At 45.5% G+C, this 18,609-nt stretch overlaps 1 protein-coding gene across 9 annotated transcripts in view; it reads left to right on the top strand.

The window, feature by feature from the left end:
- Window positions 1-18,178, top strand: part of PTPRT (protein tyrosine phosphatase receptor type T) — a 434,461-nt gene extending 416,283 nt beyond the window's left edge. For all 9 annotated transcript variants that reach the window (XM_042050484.1, XM_042050521.1, XM_042050503.1 and 6 more), the window contains 6 exons: window positions 972-1,145; window positions 4,150-4,281; window positions 8,087-8,212; window positions 9,533-9,696; window positions 10,550-10,685; window positions 11,382-18,178. In XM_042050484.1, the coding sequence (XP_041906418.1) occupies window positions 972-1,145; window positions 4,150-4,281; window positions 8,087-8,212; window positions 9,533-9,696; window positions 10,550-10,685; window positions 11,382-11,435 (786 nt within the window). In that variant the 3' untranslated portion in view covers window positions 11,436-18,178. The remainder of the gene's footprint in view (window positions 1-971; window positions 1,146-4,149; window positions 4,282-8,086; window positions 8,213-9,532; window positions 9,697-10,549; window positions 10,686-11,381) is intronic.
- Window positions 18,179-18,609: the final 431 nt, after the last annotated feature.

Here is an 18,609-nt window from a genome sequence, read left to right as displayed (position 1 = left end):
ATATTTTGCATTCTTCTGGCTGCAGAGAGTTCACTGTAGGACTCCATGGGCTTTGCTCAGCAAGAGGAGATGTAAAAGTGAAAATACAATGACATCAGACAGCCACTGATCTACCACCACTTAAGCACTGGTGTTAAGATGCATTCACTTTGATTTCTGAGTTTTGATCCTTGCTGACCAAGCTGGACTGGTTTGTCAGGAGGCCTCCACAATGGGGAACACAAAACAAAAATAAATTTAAAGAAACGTAGTCTGTCAAGCTGTGGAAAAGACAGACAACAGTCAAAGACTGAAAGCAGGGCCCCAGAGATTGGGTATGACTGTGTAAGTGAAGCATCCTCTGTGTCACTTCAAAAGGAAAGTAGCAATCTAAATAATGTATGAAACAAATAGACTTTTCTGTTAAAAAACCTCAAAACAACATTTGATCTTAGGTTTTTATAAGATAAGTCAGTAGCTTGAGGGATCACCAGAGGCTCTGAACACAGTCTGACCTGCTGGGTGGTCCTCAGAGTACACCTGCACAGGACCCCCTTGCAGAGGGAGAAGGATTTGTGCTTCCACCCTAAGGATGGTTGAAACAGGAGGAGGTTTCACTCCATCACCACCTCAAACTGCATCTTATACCTGTGACACCTATTTCCAGCCTCTAGGAAAGAACAGGAATGTTGTCTGGCTGCTCTGGGGGTTTAGAGCTGGAAATGCTTGGGAGGGGTATAGTGCTTTCAATTTTTGCTGGAGCTAACAACATTTGGAAGAGTTCCTCAGGACAATCTGCAAAACGCAATGTGTTAGAACAGCAACAAGCTTCTTAATGCTCCTTCCTTTTTATCTCTGGGATGCCAAAGCTCTGCCAGTCTGAGTCCCTTTCAAACAAACATACTGGGCATATGGCATCCTTCTTGGAAGTGAACTCCGAGGCACTCAGCCTGTTTGTGTCTTTGTTTCCCCTGCTCCCTGCCCCTGCACAGACCCTGAACATCGTGACGCCGCGGGTGCGGCCGGAGGATTGCAGCATCGGGCTGCTGCCCCGCAACCACGACAAGAACCGCTGCATGGACGTGCTGCCCCTGGACCGCTGCCTGCCCTTCCTCATCTCCGTGGATGGCGAGTCCAGCAACTACATCAATGCTGCACTCATGGATGTAAGCACTGCTCCGGCCCCACCCGCTTCATTCCTTCTCAGGATGCTTTTCTGAGAGAATGGATCTGAAGAAAAGAACTTACTTAGCTGTAGTTTCTGAGTCTGGTATCTCCAAACCGGGCAAAGCACGTGGATTTTCTCCTCAGCACCAAAATATGTCCTCTAGACTGTGATTATCCCTGGGAGGTGGTCACAGCACCAGCCTGACAGAGTTCAAGAAGCTTTCAGACCATACTTTTGGGAACTCTTGGGGATGGTGCTGTGCAGGGCCAGGAGCTGGACTCAGTGATGCTTGAGGGTCCCTTCCAAGCCAGCCTATTCTGTTATATTCTGTTATTCTGTGATCACACACCCTTAGTTCTGCACCACACCATGGAGAATTTTTGGCAAAGACATCCCTCAATGTGCAGTCTGAGGCTGGATCATAGAAAGGCAGATGCAGGAAGAAGTGGTGGGACAGCTCTTCCCATAAGTTGGTTTTTGTATCCATTGGGAAGAGAAATGTTTGCCAGGTCAGCTCTTTGAAAAAGGATCATTTGCAGTGTGGAGCGAGTGATTGATTTGATCTTAATGCAGTTAAGAATGTGGGAGTGCAGGGATCAGATGTGCAAAATACTTCCAGGCTAAAGGATGTGAGTTGAGCTGATGTGACTCTGTCCAAAGGCATTTTCCCTCGCTTTGTTTATAGCCTGGAATTTCACAGCATGGGTCATTTGTGGATGATGAATTATGTTGATGGCTTCTTTTTGCTGTGGTGCCTTTGGACACAGATGTCTTTAAAGCCACTAATTATTGCACTTGGAGTATGTGTAAATGTGATCCAGGGTGAAAAACCTTCATTTTTTCCCTGGCAGCAACAGGGTCACTGTTTTTAATTTTGTCTGTTCTTCAGTCTTTGGGAAACAGCGATGCTGTTGCATTTAAGATAATTTGGTCAAATGGTCACAGAAGTTATTTTAGATTTTTTCTGCAAGATTGTGATGTTTTCATTGCAAACATGCCTGAGGAAACTTGTTTTTTAAAGTGTGTTCAGTGCTTTTGCACATCTGCAGAAGCACAATCCAGTCTTTGCTTTCTTAGGGATTGGGAATGTTTGTACATTTCAGCCCTCATTGCCTCAAATCACTTTGCTAATATTTGTATCCTTCCCCACAAAATTCCAGTGGATTAATTTTTTTAAGTACAAAGCAATTTTTCACCTTCCATTGAAATTCAGCTGCTCTCATGTTCTCTGGCTTTTCTCTTTCTTTCCATAGAGGAATCAGGAACTTTGGGGGCAAAAATAATCACAAGGGAACCGCTAAAATCCTACATTTTCGTAGCTGTTCTTGCTGAGAACAGACCTTGTAAATTCTTTTTTTCCCTGGTAATTTCATGTGTGAAGTCTTGTACTGACCATGGACCCTTCGAGGACACCCTCCATCCCATATTGCCTTGAATGGAGCAAAACTGTCCCTCACCTTCCCCTAAAACAATGGAATGCAAAAAATGAGATTAAAGGCACATTGTGAGTCAAGCCATGTAGAAGTGATGATAGATTTGTATTTAATCCATGGGGTTTGGAGAAAAACATGATTCCATGTGTCCCTGACATCATCATTCCCCCATAATCCCACACATGTTCTCTTGCATGAGTAATTCACACCTGTGTGTCACCTTCCCTTTGAAATAGGACAGTGAACCTGGTTCCTCCCCTGTATTAAATATCTGGGGAAGGTTTCTTCTTTCTCCTAATGGCAAACCCCACAAGCACTTGTGCCCTTCAGCCAAGGGTTTAGCCAGGTTTGCATTTTGCTGCTGGCACACCATGAAAAAGCCACAGCAGGAACACTCTGGTGTTTAATTAAGAGATAAACCTCACTGTTTTATTTGCCACTCTGTTGCCACAGCTGGTCTGGTACTTCACAGCTTTTGACCCATACTGGTGTTTCTAGATGTGAGATGCAGAGTGGGGAAAAAGAGAGAAGGCCGTTCCAGACTATAATTCCCAATAAATTGTTTCCTTTTCCTTCTCTCTGTGTCATGTCCCATCACCCTCCTCGCACGTGCACACTCACAAGCACCTTTTTCCCAGCATGGCCTGCCCAGCACTTCCACCCACATCTGCCTCACGTGGAGGAGAAAAGGCAAACCCCCATGATGGGCAGCTTAATGCTTCAGGATTTTATTTATTTCTTCACTTTAAATCCAGAATTTTATTCTGTTGGAGGGATTTTTGTGCTCTTTTGTTTTTTTACCGCAGAATTAGTGTGCCTTTTGATTCAAGTCTGCTTCACGGATGTACAGCACAAAGGACTGTGCAGTTTCCAGGCTCATTTAAGCCTTGCCTGCCGTGGTTGGAGAACGATAGTTTTCAGCTTGTGGCCTTTCATCCCTGAGAGCCTCACAAACATTCATTAACTCAGCCCCACAGAGGTTGGGAGCACAGCTCCACCCCTTCATGCTTAGGGAGGCTGAGGCCAGGGGGCCTTTCTGAGGTGAAAGAATGATATCAGAAATTAAATGCCAACGTCACAGGCTCTGAATGCTGCCCCACGAGCTCATAAAGGATGGCTGGGATCCAAGTGTGCCACCTCTGTCACACTGCACCCCCAGGCAGCCACAGCAGACTGGGCTAATCCCTCCTGGAGATCCTCGAGGCTACCACAGCATAAAGGAGAGCATTTGCTTCCAGCTGTTTTCCTTCCAATTATTAATATTACTGATAGTAGTAGTAATAGCAGAATTAGCATTATTTGCTGTGTCTCAAAATATAAATAATTGATTTGGGTAATCTCTGCTCTTGTGACACTTCTTTAATGAAATGTCTTCATTGGGAGCAAAGGAACCCCATTACGAGGCGTTCATTCATTGCGGAGCGATAACAAGGAGCAGGATGTGTGATTTGTATAATCTGGTTAAATGGCTCAGATTGCGTCCCCACAGCCTCCCGGGTATAATATTCCTTTGAATAAAAGTTGATTGAATTTTTTTTTTCTTTTTAACTCATCTTATTCTTTTGTTAGAGCCACAAGCAACCTGCTGCCTTCATTGTCACCCAGCACCCTTTGCCCAACACCATCGCAGACTTCTGGAGGCTGGTGTTTGACTACAACTGCTCCTCCGTGGTGATGCTCAACGAGATGGATGCAGCACAGGTGAGTGGCTCTTCATTCCTGGCATGTCACTTCCTTCTCAAATCCAGGGGGTTTCAGAGAGTTCCTGCTCCCATTTTCTTTGGCCCTCCCACCCCAATAAATAAATGAGGGGAAGCTGGAAAGTAATAGGCGATGTTTGGGGTTTAAATGGAGAATAAATCCACATGCTTGGCTCTTTGTAAGCTAATTCTTGTTGCAATTAAAAGGGATCACAGAAGGGTTTGGATGGGAAGAGACCTTAAAGTTCATCTCATCCCACCCCTGCCATGGGCAGGGACACCTTCCACCAGCCCAGGCTGCTCCAAGCCCCGTCCAACCTGGCCTTGGGCACTGCCAGGGATCCAGGGGCAGCCACAGCTGCTCTGGGCAACCTGTGCCGGGGCCTGCCCACCCTCACAGGCAAGAATTTTTTCCTGATATCCCATCTAACTCTGGCCTCCTTCAGCTTAATGCTATTCCTCTCTTTCCTATCCCTCCACATCCTTCTGAAAAGTCCCCCTCCAGCCTTCCTGTAACCCGCTTTAATGTACTGGAAAGTTGCTATAAGGTCTCCCTGCTTATTATATAAATACTTTGATATAAAATTATATAAAGTTGATATATTTGAAAGTATTAAAAAGTTTTATATAAATACTTTATATATTACAGAATTACTTTGTGTTTCCAGCCCAGAATTTCCCTCCCAAACCCACTTTCTTCCCTTTCACATTTTTGTCTGCATTTGGTTCAGGAAAGTGCTCCCTACCACAGCCCCAGTGTGCTTCACACTTGCTTTTTTCACAGAGCATTTCCAGAAGAATAAAACCAAGAGAGCTGAAATAATTTGAAGGATCTTTCCCCTGAGATTTCCAGCACAATTCTGTAATACTGAGAAATGTGCTTTGCACAGTTTGACAAGAACATAGTGCTTTGTATCCTTTTTTTTTTCTTTCTTTTTAATTCCACATCTAAGTTGGGTTTTGGCTACTGGCCACACCATGATTTTCAGGATTTGAGCTTGCCAGGGAGGAGCTTTTGCCATTCCTTCTGCCCTGGTGTCTCCAGCCAACTTGCTGATGAGTGGCAGAGGATAACAGCTTTCAAAAAGGCACAATCATGCAATTTGTGTGGAGAGTACATTTGGCATGGCTAATTCACCCATTCCAGCACTTGTTCTATGAGAAGAGAGGAACCCTCAAGCAGTTGGTACTTCATGGATTCATTTTTCATTTGTCTCTTCCCAGTCTTACCACACATGGAGGCAGTGAAATTACTGGTCTCTTTTTTGGACGGTGATGGAGAAACCAACTGCCCTAGTCCTTAAGGGGATGTCCCATCAGGGGGAACTCTGTGGGATTCCATTCCAGCTGCAGGAAGAGCTCTGCTCACCACTGGGCTCTCCTGGTGCCCTGCAGAGCCCCACTTCTCTGTGAGCAACCAGAGATCCTCTGGATCTTCTGTTTCCCTCTTCCATCCACCCTCCTTGATTCTGCATCTTGGCATTCAATCCAGAGACAAATTTCATCTTTTTTTCCTGACACTTCAAAGCCAAACCCAGCTTTTTCTGGAAATGACACACTTTCTCACACTTGGTTCTTGGAAAACACAAACCTTTCAGTCTCAGCCAGTGTTATTCTTCTGACTGTCTTTCTACACAAAGCTTATTTCTTTTCCTAGCAAAGTTTTGTTGTTATGATGTGGTCTGTAGGCACAGGAAAGGGGATTTGGCAGTGCATGAAGTCACTTTGACAGTTTCTGTAGCACAGTGTCACCTCCCTCGAGAGTGCAGCCAATGCCAGAGCACCCAGGTGGCACTGGAAGTTAAGGAGGATTTTAAAGTTTGTATTGTATGAGCTACCAGGACCAGGTGTGGCAGCTTGATATCATAGAATCATTTGGTGTGGAAAAGACCTCTAAGATGATTGAGTCCAACCTCGATGGAGTTATCTCAGCACTGCCAAATTCACCACTAACCCATGTCTCCAAGCGCCACATCTACATGTCTTTTAAATCCTTCCAGGGATGGTGGCTCCACCACTGCCCTGGGCAGCCTGTTCCAATGCCTGACCACCCTTTCAGTGGAGAAATTTTCCCAGTATCCAGTCTAAGCCTCCCCTGGCACAACTTGAGGCTGTTCCCTCTCCTCCTGTCCCTGTTCCCTGGGAGCAGAGCCCGACCCCCCCGGCTGCCCCCTCCTGTCAGGGACTTGTGCAGAGCCACAAGGTCCCCCCTGAGCCTCCTTTGCTCCAGCCTGAGCCCCTTTCCAGCTCCCTCAGCTGCTCCTGGGGCTCCAGCCCCTCCCCCAGCTCTGTTGCCCTTCACACAACCACTGTGTGATTGAGCCTCAAGCCAGTGGCCTCAGCCCATCAATCCAGATCCCTCTGCAGGTCCTTCCTGCCCTCCAGCAGATCGTCAGATCCATTGTGGAGATGCATTTTCTGGAGGGGGACTTGGCACCGTGCCCGCCCTGTCCCTGCATGACAATGTTGTCATCACCTGCCTGTTGAGCAGTGCCTGATCCCAGGCTGTGCCCTGAGCACAGGGAAAAGGTGCAGATAAACCCACGTGGAGGTCAGAGCACACAGCAGCCAGTTTTCAGCAGTGTGTACACCTGTGTGTTTGGAGAGGTGGCCATCCACACACCTGCTCTGGGAGAAGCAAAGTTCCCATGCTAAGGGAAGGTTTAATCTCTTTCTGCTTTCCAGTGCACCTTGAGGTTGTTTGCTAAAGCTCCTGCTCGGCTCACATCTCCCTGCCTGTGGGACAGATGCTTTGAGAGGAGATCACTAGGCAGCTTGAAAGTCTGAATGAAGAGTAAAGAATCCCTTCAAAGGACTTGCTTGTGTGGTCGTGGCTGGCTTGCTTAATCTTGAAAAACCAACAGGGGCAAAGATGCATAAGATTGTGTGAATATCCCACCCAATTTCAATCCTATGTGATCAAAGGAAGAACAGGAGTGCAGAATTAATGCAGTTGCATGCACACTCGACATTGTTGCTGGCAGTGATTGAACTTGAAAAGCTTGAGATCAAGTTCAAATGAGCATCTGGGGGTTTCAAAACTTGTACAAAATTACACTTGAAAATAGGAAGGAAAAAAACCCACAAAGAAATACAATCTTAGCAGAAACTGCTAATGAGATCTCATGCAAAATATTTTTGCGCCATGATCTATTTCCAGATGGATTTAAAATCCTTAGATTGTAATTTGTGTGCATAGGATGTTTTTTGTCCTTTCAACTCAATGATATCAGCACAAGAAAAAGACTTCCAGCCTGCTTCACAAACTTCAGAGATGCAGTTGTGGTTCACCCTGAAACCAGAAACTCAATCTCCTTCCCCTGCTCACTTGGTAGAGCCAGAAAGATAAAAAGTTCATCTTGCAGAAAAAAAGAAATTCCAGTTTGTTTGAATTAAGATTAATTTTCTTGGTGCCTGGACTGTTTCCTCATTTTTACCAAATCTTTATGGTTCCTATTAAATTTATCTACAGACATTAATCTTCTAATGTTCCTTTTCAATCTCTACCTTTACAGAAGCTTCATTTGTCAGCCACGTTCTCTGCACCTCTAGACCCAGAATTCAATCCGTTCCAAATTGTGTTCATGCAAAAATAAAGAGCAAGAAAAGTCCAGGCCCTAAAATATATTTCTTTTTTTCTTCATACTCAGGATATAAAATGTTTTACTGAGCTAGAACGAGATCTTCTCTGAACAAAGCCACATTATACAAGATTGGTGATGGATTTTGAGCTGGTTATAAATCCAAATGGAATGATTGAGTATGTTCGTAATTAAGATTTCTGTTTGGTTTTGTTTATTTCCTAGCTCTGCATGCAGTACTGGCCTGAGAAGACGTCCTGTTGTTACGGCCCAATCCAAGTGGAGTTTGTTTCCGCAGACATTGATGAAGATATCATCAACCGGATATTCCGGATTTGCAACATGGCCAGGGTAAGAGAGGAGAGATACCACATTTCCTGGTTTTTCTCAAAAACACATTTTGACTTGAGGAAGAGGCAGAGCCAAAACTTGTGGTTTAGAGATGCAGAATCCCTCACCTAGGAACGAAATTCCACTGCAGCTACTTCCTTTAATTAACATTTAATCAGCCTGCATTGCTAAAGGACTCTTGGCTAAAGGCAGCAAGTGGATGATATGAGCTGAAAATCTGTATTTAAATGGTGAGCATTTTTCTGTGTGCATCTGAGAACAATTCATCACTTTGTAGCCAATACAAAGCCATCAGTATTGCAGGAAATAAACTGGGATGGTGTCAGCAGCTCTCCATCTGTCAGCTACCAGGCAGCATCTCTGAAGACAGATGCAATGTTTACTGGCTAGACTGGGATTCCCAATTGCCACTGCTTTCCCTATAAATAAGCAACTGCCATTTCTGTAAGCAACTCTTTGTCTGTGTCCCTCAGCCCCAGGACAGCTGAAATGATAGAAACAAAGTTTATCTGCACACTGAGCCTTGGCAATCCGACTTCAGGGCTGCAGGAAAGGGCTTCAGCAGAGGATTTTTCTCTCATTAGTTGTTTCCCAGATTGATTAGGTTTTCTTTGTTGTTCCTCTTTCATTTTTTCTAATCAGAAATGGAAGCAGGCTCCACAAATTGTATCTCCTTGCAGTTTAACACATCAGTCTCCGCATGGTCAGAGCCTGGGCAGCAGTTCCGTTGTGGCACTGCAGAGGGAACCTTGTGGTCCAGTCACAGAAATTGATAAATTGGTTGGATATTAGGCACATTCCTGTGTCCCAGTGAGAGCCTGGGGATCATAAAGCTGGTCAGACCAAGGCTCTGTGACTCTCAGATGGAGCTGGCCTGTGGATGCAGGGCTGGCAGGGTGGGTGCTGTGCACTCATAGCTCTCTGCACTCATCCGTGTCCAACACCACGGCCACTGCCAGCAAATTTATGAGGGTCCTTTCCCTCCACAGTCCCCAGAGAATTTTTGAGGGTCACCTTTACTTCTTAGGACACAGAACAGGCAACCAGGAAAGAGATATTTGATCTGTTTGTGCATTTTGATGAAACTTTATTCTGGAAACCAAACAGGGGTCCCATGTTCTTGGTGTCTGCCTGGCTCTGTAATAATCGTTATCCAGGCTAGGGATCAGCCCTTGTTTCTGCACTGTGTCAGGTACCCAGAGTGGACAATGCTAACAGTGCAGAGGCAGAGGGGAGGATGCTGTGTCACCAGTGCCCCAGCTCTGCCCCGTCCCTGTGCCCCTGCCCCGTCCAGCACCCTGAGCAGGCTCTGTGTTCCAGCCGCAGGACGGGTATCGCATCGTGCAGCACCTGCAGTACATCGGCTGGCCGGCTTACAGGGACACCCCTCCCTCCAAACGCTCCCTGCTGAAGGTGGTCAGGAGGCTGGAGAAGTGGCAGGAGCAGTACGACGGCAGAGACGGGCGCACTGTGGTCCACTGCCTGTAAGTAGGGCTGGAAAATGTCTGCAGCCTCACGCGGTGCTGTGTGAAGACAGCTGGTTGTGGATCTGGAAATCTGGTGGCTTGCCAGGCTTCAGCTGGAGAAAATGCAGTTAAAGTACATTTATCATACACTGCAAGTTGAATATTGTACTGCATTATAGTATCCTGGCCCAGGGATTTTACTGATTGCAGTGAGAAATAGCTCCAAAAGCTCTGCTACATTGTGGGTCCTGTGACTGGAGCCCAGAGAGAGCTGAAGCAGCTCTGCCACGTGCCCAGCTCTGAGCACAGAACTGCTGTGAGCCCAGAGCAGGGATTTGCAGCACTGCAGTCCTTGAGATTCCCTGTCCACCACTCCAGGACTCCCTTAGCCCTTCCATCCCTGCCTCCTGGTCTACAGGTCTCCACTTTCACAAACTCACAGAATGGTTTGGGTTGGAAGGGAGCCCAAGCACCACTCAGTCCTAGTGGACACCAGCCACTGTCCCAGGTTGCTCCAAGCCCTGTCTACCCTGGCCTTGGACACTTCTAGGGGTCCAGGGGCAGCCACAGGTTCTCTGGGCACCCTGTGCCAGGGCCTCCCCAGCTTCAAAGGGAGGAATTCCTTCCCAATATTCAACTAACCCTGCCCTCTGGCAGTGGGAAGCCACTGCCCCTTGTCCTGTCACTCCATGCCCTTGTTCCAAGTCACTCCCCAGGCCTCTCAGAGCCCCTTTAGGCACACAAATCCTTGAATATCCATGACCAGTCATTACATTAAAGACCTTCCCCAGTGTCCATGGGGTGTGAGCTGTGGGCTCTCCTTCCCTCAGCCTCACCAGCTCCACCCTCACCTCTTTTCTCCTGCTCCCAGGAACGGCGGGGGACGCAGCGGCACCTTCTGTGCCATCTGCAGCGTGTGTGAAATGATCCAGCAGCAAAATATCATCGACGTGTTCCACATAGTGAAAACGCTACGGAATAACAAATCCAACATGGTGGAGTCACTGGTGAGGCTTTTTTCTGCTCATTCTCCCACCCACTGTGTGCAAGGCACTTCAGGATAGGTAAGAAAATGTCATGGCTTAGTTCAGGATGAATCAAAATGAATCAGAACATGAAGGCATCAGAGTTAAAACTGGTCCTGTTTTAGCATGTTCAGTGAATCCTCCTGCTTCTCTTTTTGAGCAGAGGGGATGCCCTGGCAGAGTGATGGGCACACTGTCCCATGCCCAGCTGCCTCAGGTCAAACCCCACAGAGCTGTCACCATGGCTGTGGGAAGAGTGGGATTTGTCCTCCTGTCCAGCCCAGTGCTGGGTTCTGTGACGTGCCTTGAAACCAGGAAGGTAGAACAGTCCAGCCCCCAGGCCTGGCTCCCTGCAGCTCAGGAGATTAAAGTGTCCTGAATTCAGTCATCTCCATCGATCACACTGAGTCCGTGCCTCAGAAGCAACACGTGCACTGAGGGCTGGAGGCAAATAATGAATAGTCCAGACTGAGGCTGTCTCTTTGAGTGCTTTTCTCTTCCATTGACGGCACCATCTCCCAGCAATGCTTGCTCAGGATCACACAGGAACACAATCAGTGTTTGCCTGCTCCTGCCAAAGGGTATAAGAGAGAGGGAGGAGGTGTTTTTGCTTGTAGAACAGGGCTCTGAGGAATTTACCCATATCCTGATGCCATTCCTTTGTGTTCTCTCTTTCAGGAACAGTATAAATTTGTATACGAGGTTGCACTGGAATACTTGAGTTCCTTTTAGCCCAGCCAAGGGAGGGGACCCCACGACGTGCCAGACCCCAAACTCTGGCGGATGCTTCTCCCCTGTCCCGCACTGGAAGGCAGTAACAAGTGTGGGAAGGAAAACAACTCCTTCCTGGAGCAAGAGACTGAGGCTGCAGAGACCTCCCTGGAAGCGGAGGCGATGCCTGTGTGTGCTGCTGCCTGCTTTCTATCAGAACATCTACTGCTTCTTAAATAACCTACTGTAAAAATTAGCAAAATGGGAGACAGGCTGAAAGACTGGACTTTCTAATCCCTCTGACTTCTCTCCTCTTTTGGATTGTATTTTTGCTCTGCTTGCTGCAGAGTGGGGAAGGAATGAAACCCTTAGGAAATTCTCTTTTAAATGTCTCCTTTTTAATTTATAATTTTGTTCTCAAATCCCAGCCTTTTAATTTTTTAATTTCATGCAGCAGTCATTTGGGAAAAATGAGATAGCCATAGGGGATACATGAAATGTTTCATTACGATTTGTCTACCTTATCTGTTTCCTTTTATTTGTTTTTCCAAATGAAAAGGCCAACACAGACACAAAAACAAAAAAGAAAAAAAAGAAAAGAAAAAGCTGGGGTTCTCTTCCCATGTGTAGTCCCTTTAAGCATGAAAATAGATGGTGGAGATGAGAAGCTGTTCATGGATTCACTGCCTCCACACAAATGTTTCCTCCCAGTTTCTGCTCGACTTCCAGGGCTGTGCATGACCCAGTTCCATCCCTCTGGTCTGTGTCCTTTTGCTGCTGGTGAAGCCACTGAGGACTTTCCCAGCCACTAGAACCTGAAGGTTAAATATTTGCATCAAACCAATTGCATTTGTCTTGCAACCTCGGTAACTTCGTTACCGCATTTTCCAAGTATTTGCTGGGGTGCAGTGTGTCTGACAAACAGGGTATGAAGTAGGTATTACTGCTCATATACTATCTATGACTCTTTTTTATTTATTATTTGTATTGCTGTAGAACTTAGGACCCCTAGTCATGCCAGGACCCTGCTGAACTAGGCACTGTGCAAACAGACAACAAAGAAAGCTCCTGCTCAAGAGTTTAAAGTCTGAAGGTTCTTAAAATTGGGTTTGGGCAAGATTTCCTCACTATTTCCAGGCCCTACTAGCTTCAAAATTGTAACCCATCGGAGCTGTAGGAAAGGTGATGTACATACACAGGAACCTAATCTGACACCTGTAAAGAGAAGTGTTAGCCCAGCACAGCAACTTCGCTTCTTAAGCAAAACGGCTTTTGTTTTATTCTGCAAATTGCCTGTGCAAGTCTCCTTCTCTGAAACAAACACCAGATGTGTTTTGCCATGGCTCTGGACCTCATTCTGATGTCTTAGCAGCTAAGAAATTGCTTTTCTGAAAAAGTATGTTGAAGTAGTTAATCACTAAGGTCTGCGGGGTAATCTTGGAGAAAAAAAAAAAATTGAATGAACAAGACTTTACCATAATTAGTATTTCAATTTAGCCATTTATTTATCTTGAGGGTGAGGGATATGAGGTTGCTCTGTGTGTAAATTAGATTCTGGCATGTATGTTTCTTCAAATTCAGACTTGCTGAAAGATAGACTGAAGTTCAGAGTTTAAGGAAACTCCAATTTTCTTATCACCCTGTAGTTTTCCACCCTCAGGTAAATACTCGGAGGCTGCTGTGAGCTCTGTCCTGCCCATGCCAGGCACAGAGCATGCCAGACGTTCAAAATGCTTTGCTAATTCTGCCTGTGAGTTCAAAAGGCACCTCTGTTCCATGGTCATTCTTTCTGCAATCCCTCGCCTTGACCAGGAGGGATGGAAATGAAATCTGGCAAAAGCAGCTCTCGACTCAGACACAGCAGTGCCCAACCAGTGGTCGTCCACCAGGACCTGCACCAGCTTAGGGAAGGATGCTTGGAGTTTCATTAATGCCCCTCTTGATAAGCAAAGGAGGGAGCTCACAGGATGCTGAACCACCTGGGATTTTTCTAAGGAGCTTTGGATTCTTGGCTTTTATATCATGAAGGCCTTAACTGATCATGAACCACCTTCTCACAGGAGCCTCTGCACTGTTCCTGGTTGGTCCTTTCTGTTGCCTGCCAAAAAGTCATGAAATCGTCTTTAGTTCCAGTTGGGGCTGTAGGTGGGTGTCTGGCATCTCAGGCTACTGGTCTGAATTGGGTTTTTCTCTTTTTGCAACTAAAGAACACAATTCAGCAGGAAAAAAACCATAAATAGAAGGCAAAGTAAAACTGAGATAAAAATGAGAGGAAAGGTATGGTATTGGTGTTATGATTACAGGTGGCTGGATGGAATAGTGTAGGTCAGGAGCTGGGAGCTATTAGCAAAGAAGAGGGAAGAGGGAATTCTAATCTCAGGATGGGGTTTTTCAACAAGTGCCCCGGTATGAAGAAGCTACAAATCAGCAAAGTGGTTTTGAGTCTGCTCACTCCAGAAAGCCAGAGGGAACCACTCCCTGTGGATACTATGGAAATATTAATTAGTATTTAGCAGTCTGTTAATTTCACATGGAAAGTAGCACAGTGACAGGTCTCCCTCATGGCTTCAGGGAGTGAAGCCAGCACTGAGGGTGACAGCTGGGATAAGGGAACAGAGAGGTAAAGAGATGCCAGCGTCACTGAGGTGTGAAGTGTAGGAGGTAATTTAGGCTTAACTTAAAAGAAAGTGGGTTGAAATGCCAGAGTCAAGCCCACAGGAGGGGTGTGTGTGTGAAGGGAAGGAGGTGTGGGATGAGCAGAGCAGAACAGCACTGGCAGTGCAGCTGTTGAGGGTCTGGAGGTAGGTTTGAATGTGTTTTATGGTATGAAAAGTGCTACTAAAGGATCAGGTACCTGCATCAGCTGGCCCACAGCAACTCACTGTGTGCTCAGCCCTCTGCAAATGCCAAGTGATGTTGGCACAAACTGTAGGGAAAGATACTGAAGCTAAATTTTACATTTTATAGGAGCTCAATGCAAATGTTGGTTACCACAGCCCAACTGTTAGTCACAGCTTATTATGTGGCCACTCAGCCGTGTGTCTGAACCTCCTAATGTCCAGCCTACAACCCATGTGGAAAGATGCTCAGCAGACACTGCAGATTGTGTTGCCAAACTGTTACAAATTCCTGCAGTTACGGTGCTTTTGGGGGACTGACCCAGCTCCAGTCTGCGTTGGCTCAGGGATCTTCATGCTGTTCCTCCCTGCACTGTGCATATATGCCAAGTGTGAATTAATGATGAGGGGAATTGTGTGGAAAAGCTGACTTTAAATCACTTTATTACCTTGAGGTTGTTTAAACCCTAGAGAATAGCCCCTAGTGAAGTAAGTAATGTGTTTGAAGCAAGATTATGGGCGATGGGTTTGTTTTCACAGTGAAAGAAAGAAATTATGGGATGAGATAAAGGAGCTTTTCTCCTGGAAGGATTAATAGTCAGTGTGAGCTTTTCAGCCTAAGCATCCCCTGCAATGGATGGAAAGTGATAATGTGCAGTAAAAAAAGGTGAATTCCTCAGTGGTTGAATTTTAGGCTGGAAAAAAAATATTGGCAATATTTGGATGGACATAGTGAAGATGAACTTCTTCCCATGGAGACATCCTTCAGGGGTGAGGGGGCAATGTTTGTGATAGCACAGAGTTGGTGTGAAGTTTGGTCTGAAATACAAGGAACTAGAAATAGGTGGTTCGGGGTCACTGTCTCATATAGAGGGTAACCAACATCTTAAATTATTAAGGGATGTAACTGCAGCAATGAATTCCACTGGTTATCAGTAATTTCTAACCTTTTATTCCAGAGCTGTAAACTCCCTGGGGAAAAAAGAGTCCAGTGGCCACAGAGACCCCACAGCAGTAGACTTAAGCCTGTGGATGCTAGACTGGTGTTTCCATTTAGTTTCCAGAGGCCCTTGAGCAGTAGTTCGGTGGATTTCCTTTGGGAATCTCAAGCCAGGGATTGCTGGTCACTGCTCTTGGTGTGCTGGAGAGTCAGAGGAAGGAGAGAGGCTCCTGCAGCAGGTGGTTCAGGAGGCAGTTAAAGCAGTTTCCATCTGGAAGAGAAGGAAAGGAGAAGAAATCTCCTTTGGGAGAAACCAAACATTGGAGGAGAAGGCAGATGAAATGGATCCTGAAACAGGTAGGAAATTTGCACCTTGCTCTCTCTCATTCTTGCACAGCTGCTCTCATCTTTCTCTTACTCTTCTGAGTTCCTGCCAAGATCATAAAAAACAGGTAATGTCACATTCCGTGCTGTGGAGATGGAGCACTCGGAGTGTGACAGAGGGAATAAATCCTTAGGGACAAAGATAAAAGAAGATTTGCTTGAGAGAGGAATCTTCAAATATGAGGTGCTTCTATCTGTCCCACTTGCAGAATTTTTAGTGACGTCACAGGGCAGTGCACAGTCCTGGCATGGATGTGCAATGCAGTGGAAAAGTTCCCCTTGGGAAACTTCACTGTCCTGTAATAAATGTGAACAATCCACTCCATGACTTTGGCAGCACAGTTAATTTTTGTGATCTCCCCAGCCAGTGCAAGGGGCATCTCAAGACCTTGGTGTGAAACTGCTGCATTTTCATTTGAGAATCTTTAATTTGTCTTAAATGTACAAAAGACAGACAACCCCATTTTTTTTAGGGAAATAAAGGGGGCCATGTGGCAAGGGTGGCAGCATTTATTTAGCATAACCACTGCCACTGGGTCAAAAATTCCATATTCCTGCTGTGTGAGGGCAGAACAAAGCACTGCAGCTGCCCTGCCCAGGCAGAGGAGCAGGAGGAGCCAGCTTAGTCAGAGAGACAGATGTGAGTCATGAGGATTCTGTTAACCCTCCTGTGCTCCTGTTTGTTTAGATTGCAGTCTTCTATAGCCATACATACATAATATACAATTTCAATGCAAGTGCTCTTTCTTTCCCTGTTCCCAAAAATACCTACAGCTCTTTTTCCTCGAGGGTGAGCCAACAGCGTAGCGAGCAAAGCCCAATTTCTGCCGTTTTGGCAAGGACCACTAGGAAAATCCATCATGTATTATCTGTTCATTGACTTGGAAAAGGTATCAATCATCTCCCTCATATGCATACTTGAAGAATGTACAATTTGCTCAAACTGTCAAGCAGAATCATACATTTTAACATACCAAGACAAAATCCTGGTGGTACAGAGTGTGATTGAAAGAAAAAAAAAAGGAGACAAAAACTTGCTGACCTCCAGTGACCTCTATAATATTTGCTGTGTTAAAATATTTTAAAAGTTTCCCTTGTGAAAAAAAATAAACTATGCTCAGAATATCTTACAATTTAATGTTGGACTAGCAGAATGTGAAAACCTGGCAGCTTTTCCAGTTTGTAAAAGCATGAGAGATCTAAATTAGTCTTTCCATCCTCATCCCAGTTCATGCAGCAGATTTTCCACCACTATTCTGTTTTCAACCTGAGCCTTAAAAGACAAGCTAATGCAGCAGACTGAATGCCAGGTGCTGGTGTTCCCATAGTGTTTCCTGGCAGGGTAGAAAAAAACCAAAACAGAATGAAAAGGAAAAAGAACAAACTAAAATGTTTTTTCTTGGAATTCAGTTCAATGAGCTGTTTCTGAGCAGGATAAACAAGAGCAGTCCGTGCCACTCTGGAGGTACAGGATGAAGACACGTTGTTGATGTCCCTTAGGGACCAGTCCTGGTATTTCATGTGTGGGTACCCAAGAGTGTAGTGGTTCCTTTAGTGGAGGCAGTTGTCACAGGAGGACTGTTTCAGTGGAGATCTGTTACCCTGAAATGCTGCTCTTTGGGACACCCTGTGAGACACCTGAAGTGTCCTGCACTGTGGAGATGTGTGAGCACATCATCTTTCAGTGAGGACCTCCAGGAAATCTTCGTGGTGTGAAATAATGGGAAGGAGTGTGTTTTGGGGGATGGAAGAGGAAGTGGGGCCAGCACTTTACAAGCTTTCATGAATTTAGGTACTCTTAAGTCTCCCCAGGACAAACACTGCTCAGTTTTTCACATTGCTGGCAGTCAAACCAAACTTCATGTGCTGGGCTTCCATGTACCTGGAGCAGAACTGGAATCACCCCCTCATTGCCCCTCTAGCCCTTTCTTGCATTGCCAGCATTTAAACACTGTACTTCTATGCCAAAAGTTTGAGCTGCATCCTTAACACCTCCTTTAACCCATCCCAACTAACCACAGCGACAAAATTCACTCCAACACTGATTTAATCTCCTCCCTTCCCGCGCCGACCCTGTTGGAATTAAAATGTGCCAGCATCACTTCTTGCCAGACTTGTCACCACTTCACACAGCGATGCTGTGGCTGCCTCTGGATGAGCAGTCTCCCATTCCAGCTCCCTGGATGTGTTTTTGGGCAGGGAGGAGTGCTGCATGAGAGCGAGTCTCTGCTGTTGCGATGTCGCCCCATCTCCTCCCCCCGGCCTTTATGGATTACTGGTGAAACCCACTTGTACAGTTTGGATGTTTGATAGATAAAGCACGTATGAAAAAAAAAGGAAAAAAATATAAATACAAAACTCTCAACACTGTGCATTCAGTGTCTTTTCTTTCTAGCTTAAAAGAAGGAAGGTAAATAATGTCAAGTCAATGAATATCAGATATATTTTTTGACTGTACATTACAGTGAAGTGTAATCTTTTTTTTACAACTGCGAGTCCATCTTATTTATTCTTGTAAATGTTCCCAGACAATGTTTGTAATATGGGCTGTGTTGCAAATCCATAAAATAAATCTGTGATCTGAGATTAATGTTTTACTAAGAGACTCTTGTACTTGTGCCTTTTCTTTGCACTTAAGAGGAGACAGGGCATTGTGAGCAGCACTGCTGGAAATGATGAGGTGATTGCATGACAAAAAATAAGACCAGCATCTTGTCACAGTGATGGGCTTTGCATCATGGTTGTCATTCAGGAGATGAAGAGCAGCAAAGAGAATTCAGCAGGCACTTCAGCCTAGCTGCAGATTTTGTGTCAGTCCTCTCAGAAAGCCTGTGGATGTGAGCTAAGTAGTTTTGAAAATTACAGTCTTAGCAGCATGGGTTAGAGCAAAGCATATTTTTGCAACTTTTTCTCTCTAACAGGTATTACTGTATTGTTTCCTTGGTACTCAGTGCTGAATGACAATTGCTGATAGGTTCCTGAGATTTTTCTGGTGGCTTCTATAGATAAGACAGATATTTTTGTTGTTGCTGAG

Source organism: Corvus kubaryi, unplaced genomic scaffold, assembly GCF_017639235.1.
Source record: "Corvus kubaryi isolate FWS band 111438036 unplaced genomic scaffold, C.kubaryi_AGA036_p1.0 134, whole genome shotgun sequence".
Taxonomy (NCBI): domain Eukaryota; kingdom Metazoa; phylum Chordata; class Aves; order Passeriformes; family Corvidae; genus Corvus; species Corvus kubaryi.
The sequence above is the reverse complement of the archived record's forward strand: the minus strand, read 5'-3'. Positions and strand labels throughout refer to the sequence as shown.